Source organism: Oncorhynchus gorbuscha, linkage group LG06 (genome assembly GCF_021184085.1).
Source record: "Oncorhynchus gorbuscha isolate QuinsamMale2020 ecotype Even-year linkage group LG06, OgorEven_v1.0, whole genome shotgun sequence".
NCBI lineage: Eukaryota > Metazoa > Chordata > Actinopteri > Salmoniformes > Salmonidae > Oncorhynchus > Oncorhynchus gorbuscha.
The window spans coordinates 42,470,832-42,490,085 of NC_060178.1; the positions used below are offsets into that span (position 1 = coordinate 42,470,832).

Sequence of the window (19,254 nt, forward strand, 5' to 3'; positions counted from 1 at the left end):
AAACAAACTGAAATATCTCAATGCAAATAAATATCTACATATCTTTGGGCAGGTTAGGTTTTCATGTGATAAATAAACTACACCTGTTGGATGTTAAGCGCGGCACTGTTATTCATATTCCCTGGACGGGTCTTAAATCTCCCTTCACACCCACGGCCCTTAGTGAAAGTCAACTTGCACCTTGTAGCTAGCTCACTGGAAGATTTGATTACACCTTTACTTTCCCGGGTCAGAGGTTAAGTACAGGGAAGGAAATGTCCTCCGGCGTCTCGCTAAGTGACCACAAACTGGAGCGCCGACATCCCTAAAAGGGAACCCTGGTCTCACCCGCCAAATAAAATCAAGGAAAACACCTTTTTTCATCTGAGACCCCTCTGACATGTCCAAGGGTGATTTGTCCCTAAATATGAGAGAATGGCCAAAAGAGAAAAGAGGAGAGGAGGAGGAAGAAGAGGATGGAGGGGAAGGAAGGAAGAAAGAGTAAAATCGAAACATCCTGCCTCTTTGAAGAGGTGTTGGCCTGAAGGTAGCGTGGCCCTCTCAGCCTGGGCTTTAGCCGCAGCACAACAAAGACCTGGCCACATAGAACTGTCCTAATCATTAAGCCACTTCCTTGTGTTAGCATAGGTGACAATTCTATACTCGGAGCACCTCAACAATCACAGGGACGCAAACTGTTTTACTTACCTTAGTTTTATATCCGGGGAACAGACACATTAAATAAAAGGTAGCTAGCTAGAAGCCTCCTTTATCGAAAGTGCCTTCAGAAAGTATTCATACCCCTTGAAATTTTCCACATTTTGTTGCGTTACAATGTGGGATTAAAATAGATTGAATTGTAAAAAATAATAATAATAATCTCAACAATCTACACAAAATACCCCCATAATGAAATAGCAAAAACAGGTTTGTAGAAAGTTTTGAAAATGTATTACAAACAAAAAAGTTAAATATCACATTTACATAACTATTCAGACCCTTTACTCAGTACTTTGATGAAGCACCTTTGGCAGTGATTACAGCCTTGAATCTTCTTGGGTATTATGTGCATGCTTGGCACACCTGTATTTGGAGAGTGTCTCCCATTCTTCTCTGCAGATCCTCTCAAGGTCTCAGGTTGGATGGGGAGCATTGCTGCACAGCTATTTTCAGGTCTCTCCAGAGATGTTCGATCGGGTTCAAGTTCGGGCTCTGGCTGGGCCACTCAAGGACATTCAGAGACTTGTTCCGAAGCCACTCCGAGTTGTCTTTGGCTGTGTGCTTAGGGTTGTTGGCCTGTTGGAAGGTGAACCTTCGCCCCAGTCTGAGGTCCTGAGCGCTCCGGAGTAGACTTTCATCAAGGTTCTCTCTGTACTTTGCTCCGTTCATGTTTCCCTCGATCCTGACCAGTCTCCCAGTCCCTGTAACTGAAAAACATCCCCACAGCATGATGCTGCCACCACCATGCTTCACCAAAGGCATGGTGCCAGGTTTCATCAGACCAGAGAATCTTGTTTCTCATGGTCTGAGAGTCTTTAGATGTCTTTTGGCAATCTCCAATTGGGATGTCATGTGCCTTTTACTGAGGAGTGGCTTCCATCTGGCCACCCTACCATAAAGGCCTGATTGGTGGAGTGCTGCAGAGATGGTTGTCCTTCTGGAAGGTTCTCCCATCTCAACAAAGTAACTCTGCGGCTCTGTCAGAGTGACCATCACATTCTTGGTCACCTCCCCAACCAAGGCCCTTCTCCCCCGATTTCAGTTTGGCCGCGTGATCAGCTCTAGGAAGAGTATTGGTGGTTCAAACTTGTTCCATTTAAGAATGATGGAGGCCACTGTGTTCGTGGGGACCTTCAATGCTGCAGACATTTTTTGGTACCCTTCCCCAGATCTGTGCCTCGACACAATCCTGTCTCGAAGCTCTACGGACAATTCCTTCGACCTCAGGGCTTGGTTTTTACTGTGACATGCACTTCCAATTGTGGGACCTTCTATAGACAGGTGTGTGCCTTTCCAAATCATGTCCAATCAATTTAATTTACCACAGGTGGACGCCAATGAAGTTGCAGAAAGGATGATCAATGGAAACAGGATGCACCTGAGCTTAATTTCGAGTCTCGTAGCAAAGGATCTGAATACTTATGTAAATAAGGTTTTTCTTTTTTAAATGTTTAATACATTAGCAAAACTTTCTAAACCCCTGTTTTGTTTGTCATTATGGGGTATTGTGTGTAGATTGTTGAGGAAATGTAACGTTATAAATAAGGCTGTATATATACAGTTGAAGTCGGAAGTTTACATACACCTTAGCCAAATACATTTAATCTCAGTTTTTCACAATATCTGACATTTAATCCAAGTAAAAATTCCCTGTTTTAGGTCAGTTAGGATCACCACTTTATTTTAAGAATTTGAAATGTCAGAATAATAATAGAAAGAATGATTTATTTCAGCTTTTATTTCTTTCATCACATTCCCAGTGGGTCAGAAGTTTACATACACTCAATTAGTATTTGGTAGCATTGCCTTTAAATTGTTGAACTTGGGTCAAACGTTCCAGGTAGCCTTCCACAAGCTTCCTACAATAGGTTGGGTGAATTTTGGCCCATTCCTCCTGATAGAGCTGGTGTAACTGAGTCAGGTTTGTTGGCCTCCTTGCTTGCACACGCTCTTTCAGTTCTTCCCACAAATCTTCTATAGGATTGAGGTCAGGGCTTTGTGATGGCCACTCCAATACCTTGACTTTGTTGTCCTTAAGCTATTCTGCCACAACTTTAGAATGCATTTCCCATTTCGAAGACCCATTTGTGACCAAGCTTTAACTTCCTGACTGATGTCTTGAGATGTTGCTTCAATACATCCACATAAGTGTCCTCCCTCATAACGCCATCTATTTTGTGATGTGCACCAGTGCCTCCTGCAGCAAAGCACCCCCACAACATGATGCTGCCACCCCTGTGCTTCACGGTTCGAATGGTGTTCTTTGGCTTGCAAGCCTCCCCCTTTATCCTCCAAACATAACAATGGTCATTATGGCCAAACAGTTCTATTTTTGTTTCATCAGACCAGAGGACATTTCTCCAAAAAGTATGATCTTTGTCCCGATGTGGAGTTGCAAACCGTAGTCTGGCTTTCTTATGGCAGTTTTGGAGCAGTGGCTTCTTCCTTGCTGAGCGGCCTTTCAGGTTATGTCGCCATAGGACTTGTTTTACCGTGGATATAGATACTTTTGTACCTGTTTCCTCCAGCATCTTCACAAGGTCCTTTGCTGTTGTTCTGTGATTGATTTGCACTTTTCGCACCAAAGTACGTTCATCTCTAGGAGACAAAACGTGTCTCCTTCCTGAGCGGCATGACGGCTGTGTGGTCCCATGGTGTTTATACTTACGTACTATTCTTTGTACAGATGAACATGGTACCTTCAGGCGTTTGGAAATTGTTCCCAAGGATGAAACAGACCCGTGGAGGTCTACAATTATTTTTCTCAGGTCTTGGCTGATTTCTTTTGATTTTGATGTGATGATGTCAAGCAAAGAGGCACTGTGTTTCAAGGTAGACTGAAATGATGTCAATTAACCAATCAGAATAAAGCTATGACATCATTTTCTGGAATTTTACAAGCTGTTTAAAGGCACAGTCAACTCAGTATATTTAAACTTCTGAACCACTGGAATTGTGATACAGTGAATTATAAGTGAAATAATCTGACTGTAAAGAATTGTTGGAAAAATTACTTGTGTCATGCACAAAGTAGATGTCCTAATCGACTTGCCAAAACTATAGTTTGTTAACAAGGAATTTGTGGAGTGGTTGAAAAACAAGTTTGTTTTTTAAATTGTATTTCTCACCCCTTTTTCTTCCCAATTTCATGGTATCGAATTGGTAGTAGTTACAGTCTTGTCTCGTCGCTGCAACTCCTGTACGGACTTGGGAGAGGCAAAGGTCGAGAGCCATGCGTCCTCCGAAACACAACCCAACCAAGCCGCCCTGCTTCTTGACACAATGTCCATCCAACCCAAAAGCCATCCGCACCAATGTGTCGGAGGAAACACTGTACACCTGGCGACCGTATCAGGGTGCACTGCTCCCGACCCGCCACAAAAGTCGCTAGTGAGCAATGAGACAAGGATAGAGAACCCTCCCTAACCCAGACGATGCTGGGCCAACTGTGCGCCGCCCCATGGGTACCCCGGTTTTAATGACTCCAACCTAAGTGTATGTAAACTTCCGACTTCAACTGTGTTTGTGTGTGTGTTTTTATATATATATATATATATGTATAAAAATAAAACACTAATATACTAATATATCTTGATTAGATAAGTATTCAACGCACTAAGTCAATACATGTTAGAATAATCTTTGGCAGTGATGTATTTCTGGGTAAGTCTCTAATAGCTTTGCACACCTGGATTGTACAATATTGGCACTTTGTGTTTTAATCTTCAAGCTTTGTTAAGTTGTTTGTTGATCATTGTTGTAAAGCCATGTCCAAGTCTTGCCATAGGCCACTCAGGAACATTCAATGTCGTCTTGGTAAGAAACTGAGGCGCATATTTGGACTTGTGTTTTAGGTTATTGTCCTGCTGAAAGGTGAATTTGCCTCCCAGTGTCTGTTGGAAAGAAGACTAACCCAGATTTTCCTATAGGATGTTGCCTGTACTTAGCTCTATTCCGTTTAAAAAAAAAAATGTTTAAACCCCCCTAGTCCTTGCCGTTGACTAGTATAACATGATGTAGCCACCACCATGATATGAAGAGTGGTACTCAGTGATGTGTTTGTTGTGTTGGATTTTACGAAACCTAACACTTTGTAATCGCGACAAAGTTTGCCACATTTTTTTTGCAGTTTTACTTTAACGCCTTAATGTAAACAGGATGCATGTTTTGGAATATTTTAATTCTGTGCAGGTTTCTGTCTTTTCACTCTATCAATAAGGTTAGTATTGGGGAGTAACTACAATCTTGTTGATCCATCCTCAGTTTAATTGTTGTGATAGGAGAAAAATTTGTAACTGTTTTTGAAGTCACCATTGTCCTCATGGTGAAATCCCCGAAATCTTCCTCTCCAGCAACTCAGTTAGGAAGGACACCTGTATCTTTGTAGCGACTGGGTGTATTGATACACTATCCAAAGTGTAATTAATAACTTTACCATCCTCAAAGGGCTATTCAATGTCTGCTTTTTAGTTTTTTTCTTAACCATCTACCAATAGGTGCCCTTTCTTTGTGAGGCATTGGAAAACCTTCGAGTCTTTGTGGTTGAATCTGTGTTTGAAATTCACTGTTCGACTGACCGACCTTACAGATAATTATGTGTGGAGTAAAGAGATGAGTTAGCCAATAAAAAATCATGTTAAACACTATTATTGCAACTCAAAGTGAGTCTTTGCAACTTATTATGTGACTTTTTAAGTAAATGTTTACTTTGAATACTTGAAGCATTTCAGCTTTTCATTTTTAATTCAGTTGTAAAAATGTAGAGAAATATAATTTCACTTTGACATTATGAGGTATTGTGTGTAGGTCAACGACAAAACAAATCTCAATTCATACATGCAGGCTGTCACATTTGACTTTTTATTTTTTGAAGTCAAGGGGTGTGAATACTTTGTGAAGGCAATGTTGCTGTCTCATTTGATCACTACATGCTGTAGATTTAAAAGGATTATTCAATATGATCACAACTTGGATTGCTTATCTAAGAATTCCCAAATTCCTTCCAATTCTGCATTTCTCAAATAAAGCAAACTGGGCAAAAAAATATTCATTCCACTTTGTATTACTAATATGTAAATATATATATATATATATATATATATATATATATATATATAAAAATAAGAAAACGGAAAAACAAAGGTTAAAAATAAATAAACTTGGAACCAAGTCTGCCCTCTCTGTCATTGAAAACATTCTATTTGTACATATTTCACATTTCTAAACCATGAGATATCTAAAATATGCATGTCTTTGTAATCATGATTTAAACTATTTTCCCTAACCTTTCTTCGCCACACAGTGGGGTCTATTTACGAGGCAAATAAAGGAGGCAGCAAAAACAAACTGAAGTCTTTAAAACACACTCACAGAATCATTTCTTTCTTTCTATACATTTCTTATTATGAATGAAGCTAGCCATGCAAACTGTTCAGAATGCATAATGAATTTTCTACATCATATGTCAAATGAATTAGCATGTGGGACTCAGAGAGGGGGACAGGGGAATCTCTGCTAATTGGCAGCGAGGCTTCATGCATAATTATGGGCAAAGCGGCTTCCTTTGCCGTGCTTCTGTGCCTGTAGCCGAATAACGAGGAGAAAGACAAAAAAGAAAAGGGAAAACAAAGGGCATGGTGGTGGCTGGCCGGGATGGGCGGGTGTGTGTGGAGGGCGGAGGTGGGGGGCAGCTCATCTCGACAGCAGCTCATCAAGAACAAGATAAACCCTGCGGCTGCCAGTCAATATCCACACAACGCACACTACCTCACGACACTTAGGCAATTACTGCATTTAGTTTAGCATATGAGAAATTCGTTTTTTTTTCTCTCTATAATGTTTTTTTCATTATTGTTTTTGGACTGTGCAAATTCCCATTAATTCTGTGGTTTGTTCAACTATATTGTTTAATTAATGAAATGTTTGTTATTTAAATTGTTAATATAAAATATAAAAGTTTCTAAGGGCCTATTAAATCATTTTTACTAAAATGTCTTTCTGTGCATTAATAATAAAAGATGACATCACATTTGAGATAAATCCAGGATGTGCTAAACGATATCTCGAGAGGGAGTTGAAATTACAATTTACTATTAAAATAATTCTTCATAGTTGTCATAGTAAATGATAGACTGTTCCTAATTGACTCCGGGTTAAGGAAATGAACTAAATTAATAACATTATAGGGACCAAACTAATATGGAATTCAGGAGTTTAGAATATTTCTGTAACTGGGCATGAAGAAATTGAAGAGGATAACACTGATTCACACTGCTTCCAAAAAAGAACCCCTCTCTCTACAATCAATTAAGAAATGTAATCTGCATGTGACTGACGTGAGGATATTACAAACAGTTGGTATTTATGAATAAGTAACATGTCAATAATAGAGATGTCTTTCCTCATGAAAAAGGCAATTGTGACAAAATCCTTTTCAGAAAAAAAACTAAACATGAATGACTAACTGATTGATGCAATCGGTCAATAGATAAAACAGAGGTATTCAACTCTTACCCTATGAGGTCTGGTGCCTGCGGATTTTCTGTTCTACCTGATAATTAATTGCACACACCTGGTGTCCCAGGTCTAAAATCAGTCACAGATTAGAGGGGAACAACGGAGAAAAAAAACGCAGTGGAACTGGCTTCCTGTTCCAGAGTTGAGTTTGAGGGTGCTAAAGAATAAGCTTCCTTACTTAAATGTGCACGAGATCAAAGTCTACTAAATATGTGTGAGCGTGTCGTACCTGAGCAGACAGATGCAGACACGGCAGCCGGAAGTGAGTCTGCAGAAGCCAAACCTCTGCTTGCTCTCGATGTCCGTCAGCACAAAGGTAAAGTTCTGGCCCACCTGACTCTGGGAAACCCTGGGAAAAGCACACACACGTACGGTAGAGAGAGAACACACCATTAACACTCGACCAATTACCTCCAGAAATACAGTATGACCACACAGTCACATATGGAACAGAAATAACAAATCATTACTTCACAAGCACACATGGGAACATTTCGGTCCAGGGAATCATGACAATCAGACCAGTGAAAGTAATGTAATGGTGTCAGTTAAATTGAAAATTAGAAACTCCTTATTACCACATTATCACAGCAGAGGAAAGCAATGACAAAAACGTATTATAACATTATAAAGATACAGTATTTTTTTTTTATTGGGAAAAGTAACTACTCCCCCAACACTAAGTCGAAGTCCCTCGACCTCACCTCTAAACTTCTTCGATATGATTCTGGCTACAGTCCCCGGCTGTTGAGTGTGTGTGAGTTGGGCATGTGCGTTTCTTACGAAATTCCATCACTAGATGGCAGCAGTAAAGCTCGCGTGGAGAACAGCACAGCTCAGGATATCCCAACCCCCACCCCCCTACCTCCTAACTATACAATGGCACTTTTCCAATGTCATTTTCCAGGCTACAAAATAAGAGCAGAATCCTCTACAGAGGGCTGCTTTTCAAATCAGACTGGTACCAAATCTAGAGATATAGTTATTCAATCAAAGACAAACACATGATACAAGCGAGACATACACATATATGCAGACAGACACAAACGCACACACACACACACACACACACACACACACACACACACACACACACACACACACACACACACACACACACACACACACACACACACACACACACACACACACACACACACACACACACACACACACACACACACACACACACACACACACACACACACACACACACACACACACACACACACACACACACACACACACACACACACACACACACACACACACACACACACACACACACACGGGTACACACACACACACACACACACACACACACACACACACACACACACACACACACACACACACACACACACACACACACACACACACACACACACACACACACACACACACACACACACACACACACACACACACACACACACACACACACACACACACACACACACACACACACACACACACACACACACACACACACACACACACACACACACACACACACACACACACACACACACACACACACACACACACACACACACGGGCACACACACACAGACGCACACGCACACACACACACACACACACACACACACACACACACACACACACACACACACACACACACACACACACACACACACACACACACACACACACACACACACACACACACACACACACACACACAATAGCACACCCACACCGTGGTGGGAGTGAGATCAAATGGCTTGGCATGGGTTGGGCAGGGAGCAGGGAGCAGACTGGCTTGGTGTTTAGGAGACTAAGAGAGGCTTTTGGCTTCAACTACACCACCAGCTGTTAACAACAGACTCCACACGCCATCGCTCCACAGCATACACACACAGCTCTCCTGTTACTAAAACATATTAGTGTGTGTATGTGTGTGTGTGTCCCTGTGTTGGTAGGGTAGAGTACAGGACTATTAACAGGGGAGCAGGGGGAAGGAATCCTGTTCATTACCTCTCCACATCGAAGGGGAAGCAGAACTTGGGTATCGTCTGGAGAAACTCCTGAAAACCAGAATAACACAGCCACCGATGAGACAACACTGACATAACATAAACAACAAACCAATGACAAAATCAACAGTCACACTTCAGTAACAAGCCAGTATAGATGTTTTATATAATGCTACTGATACATGTTTAAAAACTATGGAATACTCAATGCATTAATAGAAAGAACACTACTTATATAATGTTTATTATTAATAAATTCATGTATTTTTGTGTTCATACACAACCCTGTACGTTTAGCCTAATCAAATATATTTAATCAATAACATTACTTGTTGAACAAAGACTAATTCAAAGTCTGATAGTGAGCTCATTAAAAGCATCTCATTAAATAATTCAATTAGGCTAAATAACCTAAATATACAACAGAAACAACTTAATCCCCAGAGCTGATAAGTGTTTCAGTTGAGAAAATCAGGGAAAATGTTTTCCTTTCTATAGGTCCAGACCCATAGCTTAAATAATTAGCTACGATTACTTACAGTACATCGATTATCAGGGGTGATGGCGGTGAAAGAGGGAGGGAGGCCGGGAGGGAGGGATGGAAGGAGTTAGGGAGGGAGGCAGGGATAGAGGGATGGAGGAGAGAAGAGAGAAAGACCTATAGGTGGTGGCAGATTGCTGTGACAATAGGCTAAGCAGCTCTGGGGGTACGGAACGGGCAGGGGGGGGTAGAGCCTTAAGGGCTTTATCTCCCAACACCTCCCCTGCGCGGGGGGGGGGGGGGGGGGGAGTAATTGGGGGACAGGAGCAGAGCAGAGCACCATATGGGTTAGCTGAGCCAGCCACCACTTCTGTCTGTCTGACTGAGGTTGGTCCTGGGTCTGTGTGTCTGTCTGGCACAGCAGCCTAGCCATGGGGAACAACCACTGATCCCACCCGATCACTAGACAAAGCTGCCTGCCACCATAACCACAGGCAACAAGGAACAGAGATGTGTGTGTGTGTGTGTGTGTGTGTGTGTGTGTGTGTGTGTGTGTGTGTGTGTGTGTGTGTGTGTGTGTGTGTGTGTGTGTGTGTGTGTGTGTGTGTGTGTGTGTGTGTGTGTGTGTGTGTGTGTGTGTGTGTGTGTGTGTGTGTGAAGGCTGTGTGGCTATAAAACTGTCACACACGTCTGAGCCGCCACCGCCGTATGGACTCACTACTATTATTAACCGCCATGTAGGAACACCAATATGTTTCGGAGAGCCTAGCTTAGTGTTGTACATATGGCACACAGAAAACACACATACTCCATCTCTCTTCAAATAAAAACGTATGGGTTGCCGGATTCCATAATGGCCATAGCCCAGCCCACATGTGTTGACAGGAAAAAGTGACAGTCCCTGAGCCATGGAGACCGACAAGATCACAGATACAACAAAAGTGTGTGTGATGTAGGCATATATACAGAAAAACAGATGGCCATCTCTCTCAATGTACACAACATTCCAACACCATCTCCCTTCCTTCTCCAACAAGCATCTCTTCCTCGTCCCCCCCCTTCCCCCTCCATTCCTCCAGGTGATGTGCGGGACCTCCAGTATACCAGGGGGATCCAAGACTGGGGGGGAGGGATGTTGCCACTGTTGTTGTTGTTATTCTGTTGTACACTACTTCCTCTCCCCTCCTCCCCCTTGCGAACCGTTTTCCCAAGACAAAAGAATATAAAGCAGCTAATACATTTGTAGCTCTGAAGGCATGTGTGTGTGTGTGTGTGTGTGTGTGTGTGTGTGTGTGTGTGTGTGTGTGTGTGTGTGTGTGTGTGTGTGTGTGTGTGTGTGTGTGTGTGTGTGTGTGTGTGTGTGTGTGTGTGTGTGTGTGTGTGTGTGTGTGTGTGTGTGTGTGTGTGTGTGTGTGCGTGCGTGCGTGCGTGCAGAGGCTGCATTATTTATCGGAGGTAGAGACAGGGGTATCACTCAGTGAGACAGCACACTCAGCTCCCCTAGCGGAGGTCTGGCATCACAGCTAACAACAGCACAGTTCAGGGCCTGCCTCTGTTTCTGCCTATGCATAGCCTTTACAACCCTTCCCAACATAGCTACAGCAGGCAGGTCTTCCCTTCCACACTGGCCTGTCTCTGCCTCGGCCTGTTCTTCCCCATGGTGCTAACATGGCGCCCACTTTGTTCTGTTGTCTATGGACCACCAATGGACGGATCACCAATGGGTCACCAACAGCTCTCTGAGGGCAGATCATTCACACCAGGCTGGGGCTGATAGCCCATAAACCCAGCTCAGTGTTGGGAGTGTACTGTGGAGTGGACCACTGTTTATAACATTTATCATTTTAGTAATTTAGCAGACGCTAGTGCATTCATCTTAAGATAGTTAGGTGAGTCAACAACACATCACAATTGTGTCAAGTGCAGGGCTGTATAGGAGCGGATCGCGAGCTTTGAGTTCCTCTGTGTCCACGTCACTAAGGAACTATCATGGTCCAAACACACCAACACAGTCATAAAAATGGCATGACAACGTCCCTTCCCCTTAGGAATCGCGGAATATGTTCTGGGATTCATCCGATAGCTTTGAGGAATATACCACATCATCCCCACAACGTACGTACATATCACAACAAGAAGCCATGGGTGACGGGCAACATCCACACGAAGCTAAAGACTAGAGCTGTCGCTTTCAAGGAGCGAGACATGGGATGAACAATCAAACAGGCAAAGCGTAAATACAGGACTGAGATTGAATCCTACTAGACTGATGCTCATTGGATGTGCCAGGGCTTGCAAACTACTACGGATTACAAAGGGAAGCTCAGCCACGAGCTTCCCAGTGACACGAGTCTACCAGACAAGCTAAATGACTTCTATGCGCGCTTTGAGGTAAGCACTGCTGAAGCATGAGAGCACCAGATGTTCCGGACGACTGTGTTATCATGCTTCTCCGTAGCCAATGAAAGTAAGACCTTTAAACAACATTCACAAGGCCAGATTAACAGGACGTGTACTCAGAGCATGAGCTGACCAACTGGCAAGTGTCTTCACTGACATTTTTAACCTGTCCCTGACCAAGTCTGTAATACCTACATGTTTCAAGCAGACCATCATATAGTCCCTGTGCCCAAGAGCGCCAAGTTAACCTGCTTAAATGACAACTGACTCATAGCACTCACATCTGTAGCCATTAAGTGCTTGACTACAGCGCAGCGTTCAACACCATACTGCCCTCAAAGCTCATCACTATGCTCAGGACCCTAGGGCTAAACACCTTCACAAGGTGAAGCACCAGGGTCTGGAAGATGATGCAAGCTTTGACTGGTAGCCAGTGGAGTGTGCGGAGAAGCGGGGGTGACATGGGAAAACTTAGAAAGTTTGAACACCAAGTGGGCTGCGGGATTCTGAATAAATTACAGAGGTTTGATGCCACAAGCTGGGAGCCCAGCCAATAGAGAGTTGCAGTAGACTAGACGGGAGATGACAAGTGTCTGGATAAGGACCTGGAGCCACTTCCTGTGTGAGAAATAATCGTACTCTACGGATGTTGTAGAGCATGAACCTGCAGGAGCGAGTTATGTTCGCAGAGAATGACAGAGTGCTGTCCAGGGTCACGCCAAGGTTCTTTGCACTCTGGGAAGAGGACACTGTGGAGTTGTCAACCATGATGCAAAGGTCTTGCCTTTGGCAGGCCTTCCCCGGAAGGAAGAGCAGCTCCATTTTGTCAAGGTTGAGCTTGAGACAGTGGGCCAACATCCAAGCTGGGATGTCTGCCAGGCACACAGAGATGCATGTCGCCACCTGGGTGTCAGAAGGGGAGAAGGAGAAAAAGTAGTTGAGTGTCACCCGCACAGCAATGATAGGAGAGAACATGTGAGGATATGACAAGAGCCGAGTGACTTGGTGTACGGAGAGAAGAGGTGAGGGCCTAGAACTGAGCCCTGGGAGACACCAGTAGTGAGAGTACGTGGTACAGACACAGATCATCTCCACGTAGGATGCAATCCAAGAGTGTGCAGAGCCTCAGACGCCCTGAGAGGACGGAGAGGAGGATCTGATGGTTCATGGCATCGAAGGCAGCGGATAGATTAAAGAGGATATGAAAAGAGGAGCGAGAGGGTCAGCTGCGGCAGTGCGGAGAGCCTCTGTGACACCGAGGAGAGCAGTCTCGGTTGAGTGAGCCGCCCTGAACCCTGACTGGTTATAGTCAAGAAGATCGTTCTGAGAGCGATGGCGAGACAGTTTGACCAGAGCACGCTCAAGTGTTTTGGAAATAAAAGAAAGAAGAGATACAGGTATGTCGTTTTTGATGAGTTGATGAAGGGAGGGATGGGAGAAGGTCTCCGGAGAGGAGGGGATTGGGTTGAGCAGGAAGGTTTGTCAAGCGGCTGGACCTCAGTAGTCGCAGGATTTCATCTGAAGAGAGCGGGGAGAAAGAAGTCAAGGCGTAGGGTAGTTCTGTGTGAGTGGGACCAGTGTACTCAATAGGCTGAGTGAATAAGGAGCGGATGTCGTCAACCTTCTTTTGACGACAAAGTGGTTGACAAAGTTGTCAACAGAGAGGGAGGGAGGAGTGGAAGATTAACCTCTTGCTCCAGGCGTCCCATCTAGAGCTCTGGAAATGCAAATGCGCTACGCTAAATGCTAATAGTATTAGTTAAAACTCAAACGTTCATTAAAATACACATGCAGGGTATTGAATTAAAGCGACACTCGTTGTGAAGTGAGTCAGATTTTTAAAATGCTTTTCGGCGAAAGCATGAGAAGCTATTATCTGATAGCATGTAACACCCCAAAAGACCCGCAGGGGACGTAAACAAAATAATTAGCATAGTCGTCGCTACACAAACCGCACAAATAAAATATAAAACATTCATTACCTTTGACCATCTTCTTTGTTGGCACTCCTAGATGTCCCATAATCACTATTGGGTCTTTTTTCGATTAAATCGGTCCATTTTTCGCCTAGATATCGATCTATGAAGACTGTGTGATAAACGAAAAAAATAGCGTTTCATAACGTAACGTCATTTTTTTAAATTCAAAAAGTCGACGATAAACTTTCACAAAACACTTCGAAATACTTTTGTAATGCAACTTTAGGTATTATTAAACGTTAATAAGCGATCAAATTGATCACGAGGCGAAGTATACTCTTTAGCTGTCCGTCTGGAAAAAATGTCCGTGTAACTCTCAACCAAAATATCCGGTCGGAGACCGGAGGGAATCGGTTCCCTTGATTCGGTTTGACCAAGAATCAAAGCCGAATCAAATGACAAGACTCTAGACATTGTGTGGAAGCTGTAGGCACTGCAACCTCGGCCTCATGTAATTCGGTTCACTTTGAACAATTCCTGGAAGTAGCGCAAGGATATTTATTTCCATTTTCAGTGATCAGATTTTCTTGCACTTTTCGATGAAACGCACGTTCTGTTATAGTCACAGCCGTGATTTAACCAGTTTTATAAACGTCTGAGTGTTTTCTATCCACACATACTAATCATATGCATATACTATATTCCTGGCCTGAGTAGCAGGGCGCTGAAATGTTGAGCGATTTTTAACAGAATGTTCGAAAAAGTAGAGGGTCGACTGAAGAGGTTAAGGAAGGAGGAGAAGGTGGAAAAGAGTGTCCTAGGGTTATAGGTAGAAGCTTGAAATTCAGAGTGACAGAAAGTGGCTTTAGCAGCAGATACAGAGGATGGACTGAAAGGACGATAACTAAACTCCCGGAGGACCTGCCGTAGACAATCTGTAAGCCCGGAATGAGTCACTCAGCCACGAAGAAGGAGGGGAGGGCCGAGCCGGCCGGCCGGAAAGGGGAAGGTTCGAGGCATAGGATGTGGAAAGCGAGGAGAGTAGGGTCAAAGAGGCAGAATCAGTAGATAGGAGGGAGAAGGATGTATCCGAAGGAAGAGAGGATAGGATAGAAGAGGAGAGAGTAGCAGGAGAGAGGGCGAAGATTCCAACGGAGCATAACCATCTGGGTAGGGGCTGAGTGGGTGGGGTTGGAGGTGAGAAGGAGAGAAAGAAGAGAGTAGCAGGAGAGAGGGTGAAGATTGCAGCGGCGCATAACCATCTGGGTAGGGGCTGAGTGGGTGGGGTTGGAGGTGAGAAGGAGAGAAAGAAGAGAGTAGCAGGAGAGAGGGTGAAGATTGCAGCGGCGCATAACCATCTGGGTAGGGGCTGAGTGGGTGGGGTTGGAGGTGAGAAGGAGAGAAAGAAGAGAGTAGCAGGAGAGAGGGTGAAGATTGCAGCGGCGCATAACCATCTGGGTAGGGGCTGAGTGGGTGGGGTTGGAGGTGAGAAGGAGAGAAAGAAGAGAGTAGCAGGAGAGAGGGTGAAGATTGCAGCGGCGCATAACCATCTGGGTAGGGGCTGAGTGGGTGGGGTTGGAGGTGAGAAGGAGTGAAAGAAGAGAGTAGCAGGAGAGAGGGTGAAGATTCCAACGGAGCATAACCATCTGGGTAGGGGCTGAGTGGGTGGGGTTGGAGGTGAGAAGGAGAGAAAGAAGAGAGTAGCAGGAGAGAGGGTGAAGATTGCAGCGGCGCATAACCATCTGGGTAGGGGCTGAGTGGGTGGGGTTGGAGGTGAGAAGGAGAGAAAGGGAAACAAAGTAGTGATCAGAGACATGGAAGGGGGTTGCAGTGAGATTAGAACAGCCTCCGGTGAAGATGAGGTCAAGCGTATTGCCTGCCTTGTGAGTGGGAGGTGACTGGGAAAGGGTGAGGTCAACATAAGAAAGCGGTGGAAAGAAATGAACTGAAGTCAGGCGTCAGGAAGTTAAAGTCGTGATCCATCGTCTTGAAATGAGCTTATCAAGGTGTCGAGCTCATTGAATAACTCTCAAACGACACCTGGTGTGCAATAAATGATCATGTTAAGCTGGAGTGGACAGGTGACAGTGACTGCGTGGAATTCCATTGAGGAGATAAGACAGCTGAGTGGGGAGGGTATCCACTTCAGAGAAATTGTGCCACCCCCCTTGACAACCACATGCTCTCGGGGACTATGACAGAACACATAGTCAGATGACGAGAGAGCAGCTGGAGCAGCTGGAGTAGCAGTGTTCCTCTCAGTCAGGGCCTCTCAGTCAGGGCCAAAAAGTGTAGGGAATGAAAAGCAATACAGGCTGAGATTCACTCAGCCTTATTGACTGCAGACGAGCAATTCCGCATGGGTTGTGCGCGTCAGGTACACTAAATTAGATGGGTTGCAGCCATAGGATGGGGTGTGTCTGTAAAACCTAGAAAGAGAGAGGAACAAACTGGGATGGGAAACACACACATACTTGCCAAAGCTACAAAAGAGCAAAATGAGATCATCGGAAAATAACTAGGTAAGATTCTCAAGTGAGAGAGAGGTGTGGAGCCTTCCCCTCTTAACTTCCTCAAATAACTTGGCAGAACGTCTTTGTTTCGGCGACAACACCGCTTGACAATACTGCCGCTGAAAAAACAGGGGAGACTAAAGTATTAACACTAATTTCCTAGCAGAGGTGAAAGACTACTCCCCACACTGACTGCTTGGCAGAAGTAAAGAAAACACCCCCTACAATAAAACACAACCACAAATTGGCAAGACTGATACACAAATAGGCCTGAAACTAAACTAAGTCCGCAACGACAGTGAAAAATACTGAGCAATCATACTGTTCATAACAGCAATGATTAAGTCGACTACTAGGTAAAAGACAGAACGTAAATTCAAATTCCCCTAGCAAGACGATACCAATATACTTGCTGCTCTTGTAGGAGCTGATGTCCTTCCAAACCATAGATGATGCACTAAGATTATAACAGAACAGAGAAAAGGTCTACAAGCCAGTCCAGATAGTATAGCAGCTAGTGGGAAGAACTTATGGTACTAACTAGCTACAACCAACTGGTTAAATGCTACCAGGGTCTTGGTGTTTCATTTTGGGTGTTAACTTAACAATCCAATAGTCACTTCTTCGTGCCATGGGAAATAGAGGAAATAAAGGAATGACAAGTGAAGGAGAGAATGAGCAAGAAAATGAGAGAGAGCGAGAGAGCGAGAGAGAGAGAATGGAGAAAAAGAGAATTGGATACAGAGGAATGGAATCGAGAGACAGAATGTACAAAAAGAGAAACAGAAACAGAAAGCGAGAGTTGTCATCGAGGGAGGGATGGAGAGAAGAGATGAGGAGGGAGGCAGATGCGGCTCAGTTCACCTCCGCTCTCTCTCTCTCTCCCCAGGCTGCTCCACTCTGGGGGTTTAATCTTTAAGCTGTGGCTCTGCTTTATATTCCCCCAGCCAGCTAGCTAGCCAGTCAGCCAGCCATTCTACAAACAAATCAGCCAGCCAAACAGCCAGCTAGCCAGCAAGCCATTCAACCAACCAGCCAACAAGCCAACCAACCAACCAGCAAGTCATTCAACCAACCAGCCAACCTATCAGACAACCATACAGCCAGCTAGCCAACCGGTAGCGCTGAGCGATTAACCAATTTTAAATTAAGAATTGTGGCTATTAAACAACCAATTAACTTACGGCGGATCAGTTACTTGAATTCCATTGAGTTGGGTTTATTTTGAGGTTAACTTGCCACTTCTCTAGGGAAATCAAATAATTCACAAGATAAATGTTATTAAGAACTACACTACACTACACTACACTACATGATTTGTCAAACATCTCATTCCAAAATCAAGGGCATTAGTTCAGGCTTTTCCACTAGATGTTGGAACATTGCTGCAGGGACTTGCTTCCATTCAGCCACAACAGCATTACTGAGGTCGGGCACTGATGTTGGGCGATTAGGCCTGGCTCCCATTCGAACATCCCAAAGGTGTTCGATGGGGTTGAGTTCAAGGCTCTGTGCAGGCCAGTCAAGTTCTTCCACAAACCATTTCTGTATGGATCTCACTTTGTGCACAGGGGCATTGTCATGCTAAAACAGGAAAGGTCCTTCCCAAAAATGTTGCCACAACGTTGGAAGCACAGAATTATCTCCAAGGTAATTGTATGCTGTAGCGTTAAGATCTCTCTTAACTTGAACTAAGGGGCCTAGCCCAAACTGTGAAAAACAGCCCCAGACCATTATTCCTCCTCCACCAAACTTTACAGTTGGCACTATGCATTGGGGCAGGTAGGCTGTCCTGGCATCCGCCAAACTCAGATTTGTCCATCGGACTGCCAGATGGTGAAGCGTGATTCATCACTCCAGAAGAACGTGTTTCCACTGCTCCAGAGCCCAATGGCGGCGAGCTTTACACCACTACAGCCGACACTTGGCATTGCACATAGTGATCTTAGGCTTGTGTGCGGCTGCTTGGCCATAAAAACCCACTTCATGAAGCTCCCGACGAACAGTTCTTATGCTGAGGTTGCTTCCAGGGGTAGTTTGGAACTCTGTAGTGAGTGTTGCAACTGAGGACAGACAATTTTTAGGCGGTACGTGCTTCAGAACACCAGTGGAGGTTGCTGAGGGGAGGACGGCTCATAATAATGTCCAGAACAGAGCATATAGTATGGCATCAAACACCTGGAAACCATGTGTTTGGTGTATACTGTTTCACTGATTCCGCTCCAGTCATTACCACTAGCACCAACCTCCTGTGGTTGAAAGTCACGGAGCGCTTCAGTAAGGCCATTCTACTGCCAATGTTTGTCTATGGAGATTGTGCTCGATTTTATACACCTGTCAGCAACGGGCTGTGGCTGAAATAGCCAAGTCCACTTATTTGAAGGGGTGTCCAGATACACAAAATAAACAAAAGTATGTGGGATGCTGGGCTGATTAGAAGTTGTAGATTTCATCACCTTCTCCTCCTTCCTCAACCTACTTCAATGCAGAAATGTGGTAATTAACTACAATGACCATAATCCATTGTGCCGGTTCTTCCTGGCCCCAGACAGAGGCGGACACACACAGACCATATGACAATGCACAAGATACACAACAACGAGAGGGATAGAGACAGTTTGTGAGGTAGCTCTACCCAATTAGCAGTCTTGAAAAGATGCCTTATTTAATTTAAGAAACTAGTGTGGCGGCAGGTAGCCAAGTGTTTAGAGCGTTGGGTCAGTAACCGA

The 19,254-nt window shown here is 44.3% G+C and overlaps 1 protein-coding gene across 6 annotated transcripts in view; it reads right to left on the bottom strand.

Annotated features, from left to right (window-relative positions):
- LOC124037995 (DENN domain-containing protein 1B-like) overlaps positions 1–19,254 on the bottom strand; it is a 183,812-nt gene that overhangs the window by 87,230 nt on the left and 77,328 nt on the right. For all 6 annotated transcript variants that reach the window (XM_046353332.1, XM_046353333.1, XM_046353331.1 and 3 more), the window contains 2 exons: positions 9,214–9,263; positions 7,445–7,564 (listed from right to left, as the gene is read on the bottom strand). In XM_046353332.1, coding sequence (XP_046209288.1) covers positions 7,445–7,564; positions 9,214–9,263 — 170 coding nt within the window. The remainder of the gene's footprint in view (positions 1–7,444; positions 7,565–9,213; positions 9,264–19,254) is intronic.